At 44.1% G+C, this 17,911-nt stretch overlaps 1 protein-coding gene across 1 annotated transcript in view; it reads left to right on the top strand.

The window, feature by feature from the left end:
* LOC109916443 (collagen alpha-1(VII) chain-like) overlaps positions 1 to 17,911 on the top strand; it is a 127,001-nt gene that overhangs the window by 61,246 nt on the left and 47,844 nt on the right. Inside the window, exons 8-9 of the mRNA XM_048606679.1 lie at positions 1,853 to 1,982; positions 4,433 to 4,552. Coding sequence (XP_048462636.1) covers positions 1,853 to 1,982; positions 4,433 to 4,552 — 250 coding nt within the window. The remainder of the gene's footprint in view (positions 1 to 1,852; positions 1,983 to 4,432; positions 4,553 to 17,911) is intronic.

The raw sequence follows: 17,911 nt of genomic DNA, 5'->3' as shown, positions 1-17,911 counted from the left end.
GTCTGTGTGTACGCGTGCGCGTGTGTGTGTACGTCTGTGTGTGTGTGTGTGTGTGTATGTGTGTGTGTATGTGTGTGTATGTGTACGGTTAAATTGGGGGACTATATTGTGAGGGGGATCAAAATCATGAGCTGCATAGATAAGGTGACTAGCCAAGGTCTTTTCCCCAGGACAGGGGAACCCAAAACTAGAGGGCATTAGTTCATGGCGAGAAGGGAAAGATTTAAAAAGGACCTGAGGAGTAACTTTTTCACGCAAAGGGTGGTGTGCATGTGGAATGAGCTGCCAGAGGAAGTGGTAGAGGCAGATACAATTACAACATTTAAAGGACATTTGGACAGGTACATGTTTAGAAAAGGTTTAAAGGGATATGGGGCAAATGCAGGCAAATAGGACCAGTTCAGTTTAGGAAATTGGTTCAGCATTGATGAGTTGGGCTGAAGGGCCTGTCTCCATGCTGTCTGAATTTGTGAAACTGAAAGATTATTTTCTCCCGTTGATGAATCAATAATGAAGGGCATTGGCCAAGGTTGGGCCTGTACCCACTGAAGTTTAGGAAAATGAGAAGATGACGCATGTTGAAACACACAAGATTCTTAGAGGACTTGACAGGGTAAATGCGGTGAGATTGTTTCGGCTTGTGGGAAAATATAGGACCAGAGAGCATGATCTCAGAATAAAGGGTATCCCATTAAAAGAGAGATGAGGAAGAATATTTTTTCTCTTAGAGGGTGGTGTATCTGTGGAATTTTTTCCCAGTGAGGCCTGTTGAGGCTGTGTCATCGAGTATATTCAAGGCTGAGATCGATTTTTAATCAGTTAGGGAATTAAGTGATAAGAAGAAATGGCAGGAAAGTGGAGTTGAAAATGATTGGATCAGCATGTCTGGCAGCATTTGAGGAGAGAGAAAAGCAGCTAAGGTTTTGAGTCCAATTGACCGTTATTCAAAAGAAATGTCTTCTTCTGAACGTAGGAAGGATTTGGAGGGATCTGGGCAAATGGAACGAGCTCAGGTTAGGATATCCGGTCCTCGCAGACTGAAGGACCTATTTCATGTTATACAACATTGTACAACTCAATGGCTGTATGACTTCTGAAGAAGAGTCATAGCAGACTTGAAACAACTCTCCACAAATGCTGCCAGACCTGCTGAATATTTTCTGTGAAGTTCTGCTGAAGGGTGATTGGACTCAAAATGTTAACCCTGCTTTCTCTTCATTGATGCTGCTGGACCTGCTGAGTTTCTCCAGCTATCTCTGTTATTGTTTTGAACAGCCTTTGTATTTGTTAATTTCTTGTTAAGTCCAGAAAATCACGTCATGTTTTCTATTAACCTGTGTGTATTTTGTGGATTAAATTGGGGACTTTGTATACTTAGGTAACTTTTCTTTAACTTTTGTGATGACTTCTGAAAAAGCAGGGCTTGATTTCCACCACACTGCCCAAGTAATGCAGAACAATTGACAAGGGAGACAAACTGCATGGGGGGAGGGGGCCTGTGGGGGGGAGACAGGCATGTAAAGACCACCATCAGATTATCCACGATCTTGTTCAATGCCAGAGCTACATCGAATATCTAAATGGCCTATTCCTACTCATAATTTGTGTGTTCGTCGCCTTTACACGGCTAATTGTGAAACAGCTGAGTGCTAATTTAACAAGGTTTTACAGGGGTCTCTTGTAAACACTTCGGGAGAAAAAAAGGAACAAGCAACTCCCAGACAAAATCCACCTCAGTGTACTTGATCGAAACTGCAACTAACGTTGGGTTTTATGGTACGTGTGTTGTATCGCGATTGGATTTGCTTTATTTTTGCTGACTGTCACATTTTAACATTTTTATTTTGACCAGATTACTGTCCGCTCAGGTGAAAACTCGGCTTTTTTACAAGGACTGAAGCCCGCAACTGAATATCTGGTCACAGTGATTGCTCAGTATGCAAACAGCATTGGGGAATCTACTGCAGGCAAGGGCAGGACAAGTGAGTATCTTCAGTTGATTCCATTTGGAGTCTTCTTCTCCAGTTGCTGCACCACCAACCCTCTTAGATTTGCCTAAGATCGTTGGACTCAACCCAATGGATGTGGAAACGTTTGATGCTGCCCCAGTAATATATGTTGTCACAAAACACAACTTTGTAGCCTTGTTCGCACCAATATGGGACTTATAAATGTTAAACTGGTTGGATGTATTACCATAGATAAAGCTTGTAATCTCCTGTACATAGAAAATTAAAAGTGATTGAATTGAGAAGCTAAAGATGCTCTAGGCTATGATGTGGTGGATATAAAGGAACTGGTGGAGTCAGTCCAAAACAAGGGGACTTAATCTTAAAATTGGAGCTGGATTGTTCTCAGGTAATAGTGGGAGAAATTCTTAAATAAAGGGTCATGGAGATCTGGGATAACACAAGGTGGAGCTGGAGGAACACAGGAGGCCAGGCAGCATCAGAGGATCAGGAAAGCTGACCTTTCGGGTCGGGACCCTGGACCTGTCCATCTCCAGTTCAGGGAATATACTGTCCACTGGCATCCACTACAAAGACACTGGCTCCCATAGCTACCTCTGCTACAGCTCTTCACACCCCATGTCCTGTAAGGATTCTATCCCGTGGTCCCAGTTCCTTCACCTCTATTGTAATTGTTTGGATGACGCCACCTTTGAAAACAACGCTGCTGACATGGTTTGCTCCTTCCATGACTGTAGTTTCCCGCCCTCAACCACATCCGACCTATCACCCGTGCTTCTGGCCTTGCCCCTTCCCATCATTCACAACAGTGTCCTCACTCTTCATCCCGCCAGCCTTCACATTCAAAGGATCATTGGCTGCCATTTCAGACAACTCCAGCACTAAGCCACCACCAAACACGTCTTTCCCTCACTCCCCGTGTCTGCATTTCACAGGGATCGTTCCCTCCAGGACATTGTAGTCCATTCCACTACAACCAACACCATCCCTCCTTCCCATGGCGCCTTCCCATGTAACTGCAGAAAGTACAATGCCTGCCCCTTCACTTCCTCCCTGCTCACCATCCAAGAGCCCAAACAATATTGTATTCGCTGCACCCAATGTGGGCTACTCTACATCGGAGAAACCAAATGCAGACTAGGTGACTGCTTTGCAGAACACCTGCAGTCCATGCAAAAACATACCCCCGACCTTCCCATAGCCAGTCATTTTAACACAGCGACCTACTCGCATGCCCACTTGTCTGTCCTCAGCATGCTGCAGTGCTCCCGTGAATCACAGTGCAAACTGGAGGAGCAACATCTCGTCTTCAGACTAGACACGTTACAGCCTTCTGGACTTAATATTGAATTCAACACCTTCAAATAGTGAACCCACTCCCATTTCATCCCTTTCTTTTAGCTTTACTTGTTACATTTGCTGTCACTATGTCCTCTCTCCCCTCCCCCCACCCCAATGGGACCGTCTATTTCCAATTCTGGCAGTTAGACACATCATTGTTCCGTCATTCTCACATTCCGATCACTTTTGTCCCCCAGTGCCCCACACCACACGCACCCCCTCCGACTGTAACATAAATGCAAACAAGGAATTAATCCTCACCACCACCCTGGTTGATGGTTGACATAACAGCAGTCATTTTCTTTTGAGATAGTAAGAACTGCCGATGCTGGAGTCAGAGATAACACAGCGTGGAGCCGGAGGAACACAGCAGGCCAGGCAGCATCAGAGGAACAGGAAAGTTGACGTTTCGGGTCGGGACCCTTCTTCAGAAAAATTTCTTCTGCTGGGTATAACAGCATCCATTGTGGGTCTTCTTCCCCAGATCGCAGTGTCTGAGAATCCGGGTACAGCAAGATCAATTCCTTTTTGTCTGGGTGGTCAGATTTGCATCTTACTTTCAATAGGTTTTAATCTGGGCCTCTGTCCCCATGACAATGAGGTCACAGGAGCTATTCTCTGGGCAGATTTTGGATGTTACATCCCCCTCTCTAAACTATCCCATTTACCTTGAATTAGAGACAGTTTAAAACAGAAATCTTCTATTAGTCATACTCCTCTTGTTCTTAAATTCCATAACTGGAGATTCAGAATTTTTCCAATTTTAAATGCAAACCTGACTGTAGTAACCACAAATTGGAAACGACTTGCATTTAAATAGTACCTTTCACCACATTAGGACATCCTAAACTGTAATATACAGCCAATTAATTACTTTTGAATTGTAACAGGAATGTTAAAGATGATATGACTGTTATTTTGTAAAAAGCAATGTCCAACAATGAGATCTGATTGTCTGCTTTTTTTGTGGTGTTGGTTGGATAATTATTTGCCAGGAAACTAGAACCTTTGAAATGATGCTGTGGGATTTTTGAGGGGAGATTGTGCCTTGGTTTGAGAACTTACTGCAGTGTGTTTTGCGGCATTAATGATGTCCTTTGTTAATTGACTTTGTCTTTCAGAAACCCTCCCTGGAGTTTCAAATTTCCGAGTGGCCAAAACTGGACACTTCAGGCTGAAATTGGCATGGAAACCGCCTGCACTTCCTCTGCAGGGATACCGGCTAACCTACAAGATGAGAGGTCAGGGGGAAGTCTTTTAATGTTGAGTGCACAGGACAGGGGAATTCCCAAACCCGTTCCTAACAGGACCCCATTGAAAATTGTCGTGACCCCTCAGAGAGACCTATCAGAGTTGGGGCGGGGTGAGGGGATCTAGGAACTGCCCCTCGAGCCTGTTCTGCCATTCAGTGAGATCATGGCTAATCTGTGGCCCAACTCCACATACCTACCTATGGCCCATATCCCTTAGTACCCACTGGTTAACAAAAAAATTATCCGTCACAGATTTAAAATTAACAACTGGTCTAGCATCCATTGCCACTTGTGGAAGCAAGTTCTAAATATTTGCCGCCATTTGTGTGCAGAAGTGATTTGTAGCCATTTGGCCCCTAATTCTCAGACTATGCCCCCTAGAATCCCTAAACCTGTATATTTTATCTTTATCTATCTTGTCTTTTCATGTGAATAGCTTGAAGAATTCAATCAAATCACCCTTTAGCCCACATTCTCAAAAAAAAGGTCAAATTTGTATAATCTCCCCTCATAACAATCTCTGAAGTCCAGTATCATTCCTGTATATCTACTTTAAACTCCCTCCAGCGTCAGTCTATCCTTCCTAAGATGTGGTGCCCAGAAATGCTCACAGTGCTCCAAGTGGGGTCTAACCAGGATCTTGTATAATTTCAGCATAACTTCCGCATCCTTATTGCAGACCATTTAGAAAGTACCTGGCTCTCTCCTGTTTCAGTGCAAAATGGATTACCTCACACTTGCTTATGCTGGACTCCATTTGCCAGAGCTTTGCCCATTCACTTAGCCTACCAATATCCCCTTGAAATTTTATGCTGTCATTTACACTGTCTACAAGTGCCGACTAACTTTGTGTCATCACCACATTTGGATATATGTCTTTGTATCCCATTTTGGGAATAGCAAAGGAATTTCACGGTTCTTACGAAACACACAAGTTCCATCAGTTTACAGCTGCGGAAGTCAGGGCTCGAGGTTTTGAAGTTTAAACTGTGATTACAATTTGAAATAAATGTGGGGATTAGGAGCTGAAGCTACACGAGGGAGCTCTAGGGCAATCGTCAGCCCCAAAATTCACTGTGAGTCACTACCCTCAACCCTCACTTTGGGAAGCTATGTTCATTATTTTCCCCTTGTTTTTGAACTGATCAAAGAGTTTGCAGAGAAAATCTGGGAACCGTGTGGTAGAACTGGTCAATTTTTAGTCACTTTTGTTAGAGATACTCTTTATTCCTTCGCTAATTGGTAGAATCAATGAGACGTACAGCACAGAAACGGACCCTTCGATCAAACTCATCCACGCCAACCAGATGTCCCACTCTTTAGCGGAGGCACTGGCCTAGTGGTATTATCACTAGCCTATTAATCTAGTAACCCAAATAATGTTCTGGGGACCTAGGTTCAAAACCCACCACAGCAGATGGAGGAATTTGAATTTAAAAAAATCCTGGAATCAATTTGTCTCATGAATCCATTGTTGGAAAAACCCATTTGGCTCATTAATGTCCTTTAAGGAAGGAAATTGCTATCCTTAACTGGTCTATCCCACATGTGACTCCAGACCCACAGCAATGTGGTTGAGTCTTAACTACCCTCTGGGTAATTAGGGATGGGCAATAAATGCTGCCTAGCCAGTGACACCCAATCTCCTGTGCATGAATAAAAAAGCAACCTAGTCCCATTTGGTGCATATCCCTCTAAAACCTCCCTATTCATATACCCATCCAAATGCCTTTTAAATGTTGTAATTGTATCACTGTCCAGCACTTCCTCTGGCAGCTCATTCCATACACGCACCACCCTCTGTGTGAAAAAGTTACGCCTTAGGTCCCTTTTCAATCTTTCTCCTCTCACCTTAAACATATGCCCTCTAGTTTTGGACTGCCCCACCCCAGGCAAAAAGACCTTGACTCCAGCAGACTCACTGGTCCATAGAAAATAAAAACTGAAAGAGCTGCAGATGCTGTGAATCAGGAACAAAACCGGAAGTTGCTAAAAACAGCTCAGCAGGTCTGGCAGCATCCGTGAAGAAAAAATTAGAGTTAACGTTTTGGGCCTGGTGACTCTTCATCAGGAAGGGTCACCGGAACCGAAACGTTAACTGTGATTTTTTCTTCAAAGATGCTGCCAGACCTGCTGAGCTTTTCCAGCAACTTCTGCTTTTGTCACTGGTCTATAGTGCTGGAGAAACTCAGTAGGTCTGGCACCACCTGATGAAGAGAGAAACAAATTTAACACTTTTAACTCGTTTTTGGAGCTGGAAAATGTTGGTTTTTATGACGTAGCACTGGGGGAGGAGGAGCAAGTGGGACAGATGGTGAATGTGCCCAGGGCAAAATACAAAGGGAATGTTAATTTTGGTAAGTGCAGCAGATGGGAATCCTTAGTTGAGGATAAAGGAGGTCATGACAAGGCACCATGGTGGCATAATCAGAATAGATGTGAGAAAGATGGAGAAACATGGGAAAACAGAATGGAATCCTTGCAGGAAGCAGGTCGAGGTAACTGTGGGAGTCGGTGGGTTTGTAGTGGGTATTGGTGATGAGCCTATCCCCAGAAATGGAAACAGAGAAGTCAATGAAGGAAAGGAAAGATGGGCCAGGTGAAGATGGGAGAAGGATGGAAATTAGAAGAAACATGATGACTGTTTCCAATTCTAGATGCGAGTAGGAAACAGCACCGATGATATAATTCATGATACAATGGGAGAAAAGATTGTGAGTGGGGATCTGAGTTGGACTGGATTGAGGAATGGTCCACATGCCCCACAAAGTGACAGGCATAAATAGCCGTACCTTTGACTTGGAGAAAGCGAGACAAATTGGAGGAAAAGTTGAGAAAGACCTCAGCCCAGGAGAATGAGGGCAGTGGTGGATGGAGACAGTTCCTGTCCAAGGATGAAGTGGAAAACCTTCAGACCATCCTGATGGGGGATGGACGTGTAGAGGGATTGCTCATCCATGGGGAAGAGGAGGTGGCTAGGACCAGGAAATTGAGGAACTGATGTAATGCATCAGAAACATCACAAATGGAAGTGAGGAGAGACCAAATGGAGTAGGGGCACTGGGGATGGGAGCGGGTGGGAGTGGCACAAAATAGATAGAGTCAAGATAGGAAGGAGTGAGTTCATTGAGGCACCAACAGGCTGGATATGCCAAGGCAATCCTGTTTGTGGATTTTGGGAGGGAGGTAGATTTCAACAAGGCCGTCGCTAAGATCCTACGTGAGAGACTGATAAAGTAAAAGTTCACAGGATCCAGGGTAACTTGGCAAGATAGACCTAAAATTGGTTTAGTGACAGAAGACAGAGGGTGGTGGTCGAAAGCTGTTTGTGTGATTGGAAACAAGTGTCCAGTGGTGTACCATGGGGACCAGTGCTGGGTCCCTATTGATTTTGATATATATAAATGACATAGATGAGAATGTTGGGGGGAATGAGAAGTAAGTTTGCAGATGATGCCATGATTGGCCGGGTGGTTAATAGTGAGAAAGGAGTTCTTAGGTTGTAGGAAGATATAGATGGGTTGGTCAGGTGGACGGACCAGTGGCAGATGGAATTCAACATCATGTGAAAAGTGTGAAGTGATGCAGTTTGGAAGGGAGAAGGTGACTAGTGAGTGGTAAATAAGTGGCAAGACATGAGGAAGCTCGCAGGAACATTGGAATCAGTTCTGAGGAAGGGTCACGAGACCCCGAAACATTAACTCTGATTTCTCTTCACAGATGCTGCCAGACCTGCTGAGCTTTTCCAGCAACTTCTGTTTTTGGTTCCTACAACAATTGGTAACATTGCCTTTTACATTAGCACTTTCCATCCTAGATTTATTATTTAAATTTCATCATGGAAAGATTTAGAACCCATGTGCCCTAGAGGAGTGGTCTGGACTTCTGGGTTATTAACCCAGTGTCTTAACTACAACACCATCTTCACCCTCTGTCATATTTTACTGGGTGGGCACCGTACCAACAGAGGAAAAGTCTGTATGATTCTTTTTGTGTAGCTCCAGTCTTTTCGAATCTAAAGCAAAAGGAAACAAATAAAAAGGACAGGGAATGTTTTCTTTTCCGTTGTTTGAACAGAAACCTTGACTGATTCTTTCAGGAGGCAAGGCTCAATTATCCAGGGTGTGTGCAAACACTGTGAGTGCCCCGGATTGATCTCTTGCCAAAGGAAAGAACTGATTCATTAAAAAAGTCAAAAGTCTTCAGGTTCACCATTTACTGCATCTGTGCCAGGTGTCACAGAGGTGCAGAGTTTAAACAAGAAATGTACACCTCCAATACAAAGCATCGTTTCACTACTGATTGATATTTTGCCGACATTTCAAACAAAACCTCATTATGTGCAATCTGTTGGAGCTCTCTTTCTCCAGAATAAAGCTTTATTTGAGGGTGGAATGTCAGGAAACTCTGTTTCAGATGTTCTCGTTCACTCCTGTGGTCATTTGTACCGTCTTGTGATCTAGTCAGTGTTTTTTCTATTAATTTGATGGGGAGGTGATGGCCTAGTGGTGTTACTGCTGGACTGTTAATTCAGAGACCAGATAATGTTCTGGGAACATGGGTTTGAATCCTGCCATGGCAAATGGTAGAATTTGAATTTTAAAAAAAATCTGGAATTAAGAGTCTAATGATGATCATTGCCAATTGTTGGGGGGAAAACCCATCTGGTCACTAATGTCCTTTAGGGAAGGAAACTGCCATCCTTACCTGGTCTGGCCTACGTGTGACTCCAGACCCACAGCAATGGAGTTGACTCTTAACTGCTCTCTGGGCATTTAGGGATGGGTAATAAATGCTGGCCTAGCCAGTGACGCCCTCATCCCCTGAATTGATGAAAATGAAATTAGTTCATGGTGTGCCGTCTGGATCAGCATTTATTACCCGTCCCTAATTGACCTGGAGAAGATGGTTACGGTGAGCTGCCGCCTTTATCTGTTGCATTCCTTGGGATGCGAGAGAAGGAGCTCAAGGATTTTGACCCGACAACTCTGAACGGTGGGGGTGCATTGTGGGTAACAGTTCACCAAGGGGACTTACCGTATTAATTGTGTTGCTTCAACAAGACTGCGTCCCAAGTGGATGTCGAAACCTGTGCTCTTTTCTAATGAAAATCTGGTCTGCTGAGGTGAATAGGCCAGTTAGCATGAGGGAAGAGTCAAAGTGAGGATGAGGTGGTGATTTAGAGAGGCGTAATTTCAGTTTTAAAAGAGTCTTAAAGTAAAAAATAAAATTTTGATTGTTTTGTTGTCAGCATTGCCCCTTTCCCCTTGTACATAAGAACATAAGAAACAGGAGCAGGCCATTCAACTTCTCAGGTCTGCCCTACCATTCAATAAGATCATTGGCATGTCTCCCCCAGGCCTTGACTCGTGTTTCACACCAGCTCCTCATGGCCCTCAACTCCTAGATACTTCAAATACCCATCTGTGTCTTTGTCAGATACTTTCAGTGATCTGGCCTCCACAACTCACTGGGGATGAAAGTTCCAGACTTTCACAACCCTCTGAGAGAATAATTTTTTGCATCTGTTTTAAATGTGTGTTCCTTTTATTCTGTAACTATGTCCCCTGATTCGAGATTCCCCCACTTGTGGAAACATCTTCTTAAATCTGTCAAGTCCCCTCAGAATTGTGCATATTTTATTAAGATCACTGCTTATTCTTCTTTATGCTCGTGAATAAAGGTCTAAACTGTTTACTTGTTCCAGATAGGTCAATCTGTGCATCCCAGAAATCAACCTAGTGAACCTCTCCTGCACTGCCTCCAATGCCAGTACATCCTGTCTTAAGTGCAAGGAGAACAACTCTTCACCATACTCCAAGTACAACCTCCCCACTCCCTGTATATTTGTAACAAGACTTCCTTAATTTTAAACTTCAGCCCCCTAGCAATTGTGGCCAAATTTCCATCTGCCTACTTAATTACTTGCTGCATTTACTGGTTAATGTTTTACGTTTCGTGCACGAGAACATCCAGATCCCTCCCTGCTTCACCTTTTTTTTGGAGTCTCTGTTTAAACTAATACTCTATCATTTGTTTATTCCGAGCATGACCCCATGCTTTCCCACATTAAATTCCATCTGCCAAGTTTCTGCCCCTCACCCAACCTTATAACCTTGGAGTCTTATGTCCTCGTCACAACATGCCCTCCCACTTATCTTGCTAATGTTGATCTTGCTTTATGCACCTCCCGTGCAGTGTAACCTTGCATGCCTCAGTCTGTCTAAGCACCCTATGATCTGTTTGTCCTTGTTTGCTATGATCTGCCTGTACTGCTCGTAAAACGAAGCTTTTCACTGTACTTAGGTACATGTGATGACAATGAGTCAAATCAAATCAATATTTTTGTGTCATCAGTAAAATTGGATATATCGTATTCTGCCTCTGCTCCAAGGCATTAATGTAGATAGTACACATTTGAGGCCCTAGGTCTGATCCTTGTGGCATTCCACAGCTTATATCTTTCCAACTCTAAAACAGAAACTATTCATCCCAACTCTCTGCCTTCCGTGTGTTAACCAATCCTCAATCCATGCCAATACATTATCTCTCATACTGTGAGCTCCCAACTTGTGCAATATGCTTTTTTGTGGCACCTTTCTGGAAATCTAAATACACTACATGTTAGAAAAACCCATCTGGTTCCCTAATGTCCTTTAGGGAAGGAAACTGCCATCCTTGCCTGGTCTGGCCTACATGTGACTTCAGATCCACAGCAATGTGGTTGACTCTCAACTGCCCTCTGGGTAATTAGGGATGGGCAATAAATGCTGCCTGGCCAGCAACACCCTCATCCCGTGAATGAATAAAGCGAACTACATCTACACAATTATTCAATTGGCTACATGGATGTTTTCACCGGTGAAGGTTAGTAATTAAAAACATGTAAAAGACAAGTCACAGCGATCTCAGTTGAGCGTAATAGCACTTTGGATTATGAAAAAAAAGGCAGATCCAAAGTGGGCTCTTATGGTGCAGGCATGGTGTCCCTGCCTCTGAGTCAGGTGGGCTGCTCCAGAGCTGTGTAATAACATCTCAGAACAGGTTAGTTAGAAAATATAAAAATAAAGTAGAGTCAGTTGGCTTGGCTTGTAAATATCGAATTGGCCACCCTGGTGTTTTTCTGGTGGCAGTTAGAAGTTTAAAACAAAAGGTCATGGTAATTTTGGTGGTTGGAAAGTTGCTCACTTGTGAGCGATAATACTTCTGGGTAGAGAAAAGACAGAAGAAATAAAGCAGGGATGGGTCTGTTTTGGGCTGGGACCAGCCTGCGTATGCTATGCATAAGTGGGTCTGTTTTGGTGTTCAACAATAAATGATGTTGCTTTCTGGTTGGGCTTCCTGAATTATTATGCCCAACAAGAGATATTAGCCACTTCGTCTAGAGTTTCCTGCACTCTGTCTCCTTGCCTCTTGGGCGGGGATATCATGTTAGCAGCTTTCCAATCTGCTGGAATCTGCTCAGGATCCAGTGAGTTCTGAGATGTATCAACCAATACCTCCACTATCTTTGCAGACTCTTCTAACCCTTGGGTGCCAGCCATTAGGTCCTGTTGATTTGTCTAACTTAAGCCCTATTAATTTGTCTAATACTTTGTCCCTCAGTTACAACACCTTTACTCCCATTAGCGCCTTGCTTATCTGATATCTTTGGAATGTTTGCAGTGTCCTCTGTCATGAGGACTAAGATAACAGTTTAAATTTCCATGTTCCCTGTTATCAGTTCCTCACTTACATTTTTTCCAGCAGTCAAGCTCAGTGATCTATCAATCTGATCTTCGCTCGAACATTTCTTACTCAATTAACGAGGTCACAAGTGCTTCCTTTTGAAAAATTTCTGAGTATCCACCTGATGTGATTTTCTCTGTTTCTTCCAGAGTTACATGGACAGTGACTAACTCTCTGACTTTTCTTGCTGCACACAAAGAAAAGCTTGGCTTTTTTTTTCTAGCCTTGTTTGCTTGGACTGCTAAAAGAGCTGAGGACTTTCTTCAAGCCCTGAGAAGCTGGAGACTTTGAAAACTAGAATTGCCATTCTGCTGCTGTTTCTTTTCCACAAGAGGAAAGAAACAGGCTGATACCTGGGATAGTGGGACTGCTACCTGGGATAGTGGGACTGCTACCTGGGATAATGGGACTGAAACCTGGGATAGTGGGACTGATGTATAAGGAGAAGTTGAATCGGTTAGGATTGTATTGACTGAAGTTCAGAAGGATGTGGGGGGATGAAAATGATGTATAAAATTCCAACAGGACGAGATAAGGTAGATGCAAGAGGGATGTTCCTGATGACATGGGAGTCCAGGACCAGGGTTCATAGTCTAAGGATACAGGGTAAACTATTTAGGTTTGGTGTCCTTGCTATAGGAGAAATGTTGTTAAACTTGAAAGGGTTCAGAAAAGATTTACAAGGAAGTTGGAGGGTTTCGGTATAGGGAGAGGCTGAATAGGCTGGGGCTATTTTTCCTGGAGTGTCGGAGAGTGAGGGGGCTTTAAAGACATTTATAAAATCATGAGAGGCTTGGATTGGGTAAATTTCCCCAAGGTAGGGGAGTCCAAAACTAGGGGGCATAGGTTTAAGGTGAGAGGGGTAAATGGACCTAAGGGGCAACTTTTTCATGCAGAGGGTGGTGCGTGTATGGAATGACCTGCCAGAGGAAGTGCTAGAAAGTGATGCTCTGATTTCAAACAAAAAAAACATAATATTTATTTTATTTCTTCTTTTCAAAATGTGTGCTGATGCCTCTCCTCCTTTTATGGGGGTTGTTGTTGGATGTAGTTTGTGTAAGATGAAAGTGCTTGTGTGTGGATTAAGCTCACACATTCAAAGGGACTTTTCTGTGGTTTATGCAAGGCTGTAATTTTAGGAAGCAATGCAATAGGTTGTCCTAATTGAAGGGAAGAAACATTCTGTAAATACTCATTTACACTCAGCAACAAAATAAACATCTTTATTGTGTTAGAAACCAGAAGCAACATGAAACTGGGCCTATGAGAATCTTTTCTAGGCTCCTTTGATATCAAGGGCAGTCACTCTCACCTCACCTCTGCAATTCAGCTTTTTTGTCCATGTTTGAATCAAGAGGCTGTACTAATGTCTGGAGCTGGGCACCCCTGGAAGAATTCAAAGTGAACATCTGTGAGCAGGTCATTGCTGAGTTAACTGCAACTGGGTGGCAGTATTGACGAGCCCTTCCAACACTTTGCTGATGCTCAAGAGTAGATTGACAACGGTTGTAATTGGTCGGATTGGATTCGTTTTGCTTATTGTTGACAGGACATGCCTGGACAAAATTTCCACATTTGCTAGCAAGATGCCAGCATTGTAGCTGCCAACTTGGCTATGGGCACGGCGAGTTGAGGAGGTTCAGTCTGTTACTGGGGAGGTGTAACAAGTGTTTTGCTGAAAGGTAAGGGGGGGGTCCATGCATTCGTATAGCGCTCCTCGTGTCCCAAAGCATCAATGAAATATTTGTTGCATAGTGACTTTTGTAGCATAGGAATTGCGGCAGTAGATTTATGTGCAGTACGGGTGGCATGGTGGCTCAGTGGTTAGCACTGCTGCCTTACAGCGCCAGGGACCCGGGTTTGATTCCACCTTCGGGCGACTGTCTGTGTGGAGTTTGCACATTCTCCCCATGTCTGCGTGGGTTTCCTCTGGGTGCTCCAGTTTTCTCCCCCAGTCTAAACATGTGCAGGGTAGGTGGATTGGCCATGCTAAATTGCCCATGATGTTCAGGGATGTTTAGGTTAGACATGGGAAATTAGGGGAATGGGTCTGGGTGGGATGCTCTTCAGAGGGGTGGTGTGGACTTGTTGGGCCGAATGGCCTGTTTCCATGCTGTAGGGATTCTATGAAAATCCCACAAATGGAAATATGATAATGTGCAGAATGGTTTTTTTTCAGTGCTGTTGGTTAGACCATAAGACCATAAGACATAGGAGCAGAAATTAGGCCATTCGGCCCATCGAGTCTGCTCCGCCATTCAATCATGACTGATAAGTTCCACAACCCCATTCTCCTGCTTTCTCCACGTAACCCTTGATCCCCTTGATAATCAAGAACCTATCTAACCTATCTAACCTTGAGTGATATTTATTGGCCAGGGCATGGGGGAGAACTCAGCTGCTGTCCTTCCAAAACAGAGTTGTGGATCCAGAAAGAATAGTTCAGAGAATTGAAGGTGTTCACTGCGTTGGGATTGAGTCACATGGTTTAACTGATAAAGCTGGATTATAACACCTCAAAGGGATAAAGAACAGCTTGTCTATAGTCCAACAGATTTATTTGAAAACACAAGCTTTTGAAGTGCTGCCCCTTTGTCACTTCACCTGATGAAGGGGCTACGCTCCAAAAGCTTGTGTTTTCAAAGAAACCTGTTGGACTATAACCTGATGTTGTGTGATTTCTGACCTTGTCCACTCCAGTCCAACACTGACACCTCCACATCTAGTGATCAGTTTAGCAGATTTTGTGTTGACCTTCCAGAGAGAATTATGTGTTTGGAATTCTTCTTTCTACTGCAACTAACTGATCCTGAAGTATTTATTCTGATAAATTATTTTGTCACGGGTTTCTGCAAGGGGGTTCATGCGGATTTCCTGAGGTAACTGCAGTGGGAGATTGGGAGAATCTCCAAAGTTACCATGTCAACGAGTTTCAGGCTCTGTCCCAAGAGATCAAGATGAATTCTGGTGGCACTCAGGACTGTGTTACACTGAGTGGGCTCAGAGACAAGCCATTCGGCCCAACTGATTGATTCTGGAGTTTATAATTAACATGAGCCTCTTCCTACCTTCTTCGTCCAAACCCAGTGTCATAACTTTTGCATGGCTAGTTTTTCTTTCATTTTTCATGTGATGTGGACATTGCTATCAAGACATCCATTTGTTGCCCATCCCTGTTTTCCCTCAAAACTAAGTGGCTTACCCCTCCATTCAGAGGGCAGTTAACCATCGATCACATTGCTGGGGGTCTGGAGTCTCATAGAGGCCGTATCAGGTAAAGCTGGCAGATTTCCTTGCTTCAAGGGCATTAGAGCATAAGAACATAAGAAATAGGAGCAGGAGCGGGCCATCTGGCCCTTCGAGCTTGCTGTGCCATTCAGTAGGATCATGGCTGATCTTTTCATGGACTCAGCTCCACTTGCCCTCCCGCTCACCATAACCCTTTACTGTTTAAAAATCTATCTATCTTCGCCTTAAAAATATTCAACGGGGTAGCCTCAACTGCTTCACTGGGCAAGGAATTTCATAGAGTCACAACCCTTTGGGTGAAGACGTTCCTCCTCTGCTCAGTCCTAAAACTGCTCCCCTTATTTTCAGGCTATGCCCCCCTAGTTCTAGTTTCACCTGCCAGTGGAAACAACCTCCCTGCTTCTATCTTATCTACTCCTTTCATAATTTTATATGTTTCCATAAGATCCCCCTCATTCTTATAAATTCCAGTGAGTACAATCCCAGTCTACTGACTGTACCCTCATAAGCCAAACCTCTCAACTCCAGAATCAACCTAATGATCCAGATGGATTTTTCTGACAGTCACTGAAAGCTCATGGTCACTCTTACAAAGGCCAACTTTCAATTCTGGATTTATTATTTCCTGTGGCTGTGGTGGGATTTGAACCCATGCTCCCAAAAGCATCACCTCTCAAGTACAATGTCAGTGACATGACCACCACTCCACCTTTGCCCCCTAACTGTAGTACTGTTATTATCCTTGACCACTTCCTGTTTTAGTGAGTTGCACATTCTCACCACATTCTGGGCAAGGAGATTTCCCTTGAATTCATACGGAATTTGTTAGGAATTATCTGATAGTTTTGGCCCCCTGGTTTTGGAATCCCATGAGGGTTGGAATATTTTCTCTATGTTTACCCTACAAACGCCCTGTTATAATCTTACAAAGAGCCCTGTCAAGTGAGCCCTCACCCTTTTAGACAACTTGGTCCCAACCTCTTCAGTCTTTGTAGATAAATATGTTGGCTCTACATCATTTAACTAAATCTTCTTGGATCTTCTTCAGAGCTTCTATATCCTTTTCATAATATGGAGACCAGACAGTACGCAACACTCCAATTATTGCTGTAACCACATTTTGTGATGAATTCCTTCTTACTTCCAATTGAGGGGGGTCAGTGGTTGGGAATGGATCAGTTTTCCTCGTTTCTAGACTCTCCACTTCACTCCCAGTTTCCACTGGTGTTCTTATCAACCACACTTAAAGCTGCCATGCTTTCTCCTCCTTGCTAAAGGCAGGAGCTGCACCCATACCCTCCCCCACCCAGTCAGGTGATCACTCTCCAGTTTATATTAGCCCTTTTTCCCAACTCCCCAATTTAGGTTGGTGTGCTGCCTCTCACTTAGAGCGCCATTACCTCAGAATATCTCTCCCTCAGACTGTCCCTCCTCAGAGTTTCCTTCCCTCAGAGCATCTCTCCCTCAGAGTATCTCTCCCTCAGAATGCCCTGCCCTCAGAATGTCCCTCCCTCAGTGTGTCCTTCCCTCAGAGTGCCCATCCCTTGCAATGCCCCTCCCTCAGTGGTCCCTCCCTCAGTGTGTCCCTCCCTCGCAATGTTCCTCCCTCAGAGTGTCCCTCCCTTACAATGTCCCTCCCTCAGTGTGTCCCGCCCTCAGTGTGTCCCACCCTCAGTGTGTCCCTCCCTTGCAGTGTCCCTCCCTCAGAAACTCTCTCTATCAGACTGTCCCTCCCTCACAATGCCTCTCCTTACTCCCTCAGAATTCTACACCCCCCCCCCCCCCCCCCGCCCTTGTAGAGATGCATTCTCAGCATCGCTGTTCTTCCTTCCTTCAGAATCTCATGCCAGGCCACTCCCCAATTCCCCTTTCAATCACTGACACCTACTATCTCTCTTTCTCCCCCTCAGCCAACTCCCCTCCAGATTCTTTACTCTGAATGGCAGTGACCTACACCCCTTCATTTCACAGTGACTCTCCTTGGATGAGCTGCTGTGGACCCTGACCCCTGTGTTGGTTCGAATCTCTGGCTGCAGTTCACTAGAATGGGAAGCTCTTTGTAATAGGACCGACGGTGAGGGTAGGGTGGAGAGGTGTGTCTTTACCATTATTTTACCAAATTGTTTACCAATCATTTGTTTACAGAACAATAACAGAAATCTCTCTGTTCCTTCTTAAAATAATAATTTTGGTTAGTTTTATGCATAACGTTGCAAAGAAAGATAGTTTTCATTTTATACACACACACACACACGCACACACAGACACAGACACACACAGAGACACAGACACACACACAGACAGAGACACAGACACACACACAGACACACACACACACACACACACACACACACACACACACACACACAC

This window comes from Rhincodon typus, chromosome 16 (genome assembly GCF_021869965.1).
Source record: "Rhincodon typus isolate 14 chromosome 16, sRhiTyp1.1, whole genome shotgun sequence".
NCBI lineage: Eukaryota > Metazoa > Chordata > Chondrichthyes > Orectolobiformes > Rhincodontidae > Rhincodon > Rhincodon typus.
Note: the sequence above shows the minus strand (reverse complement) of the source record. Positions and strands in the feature narration are given on the sequence as shown.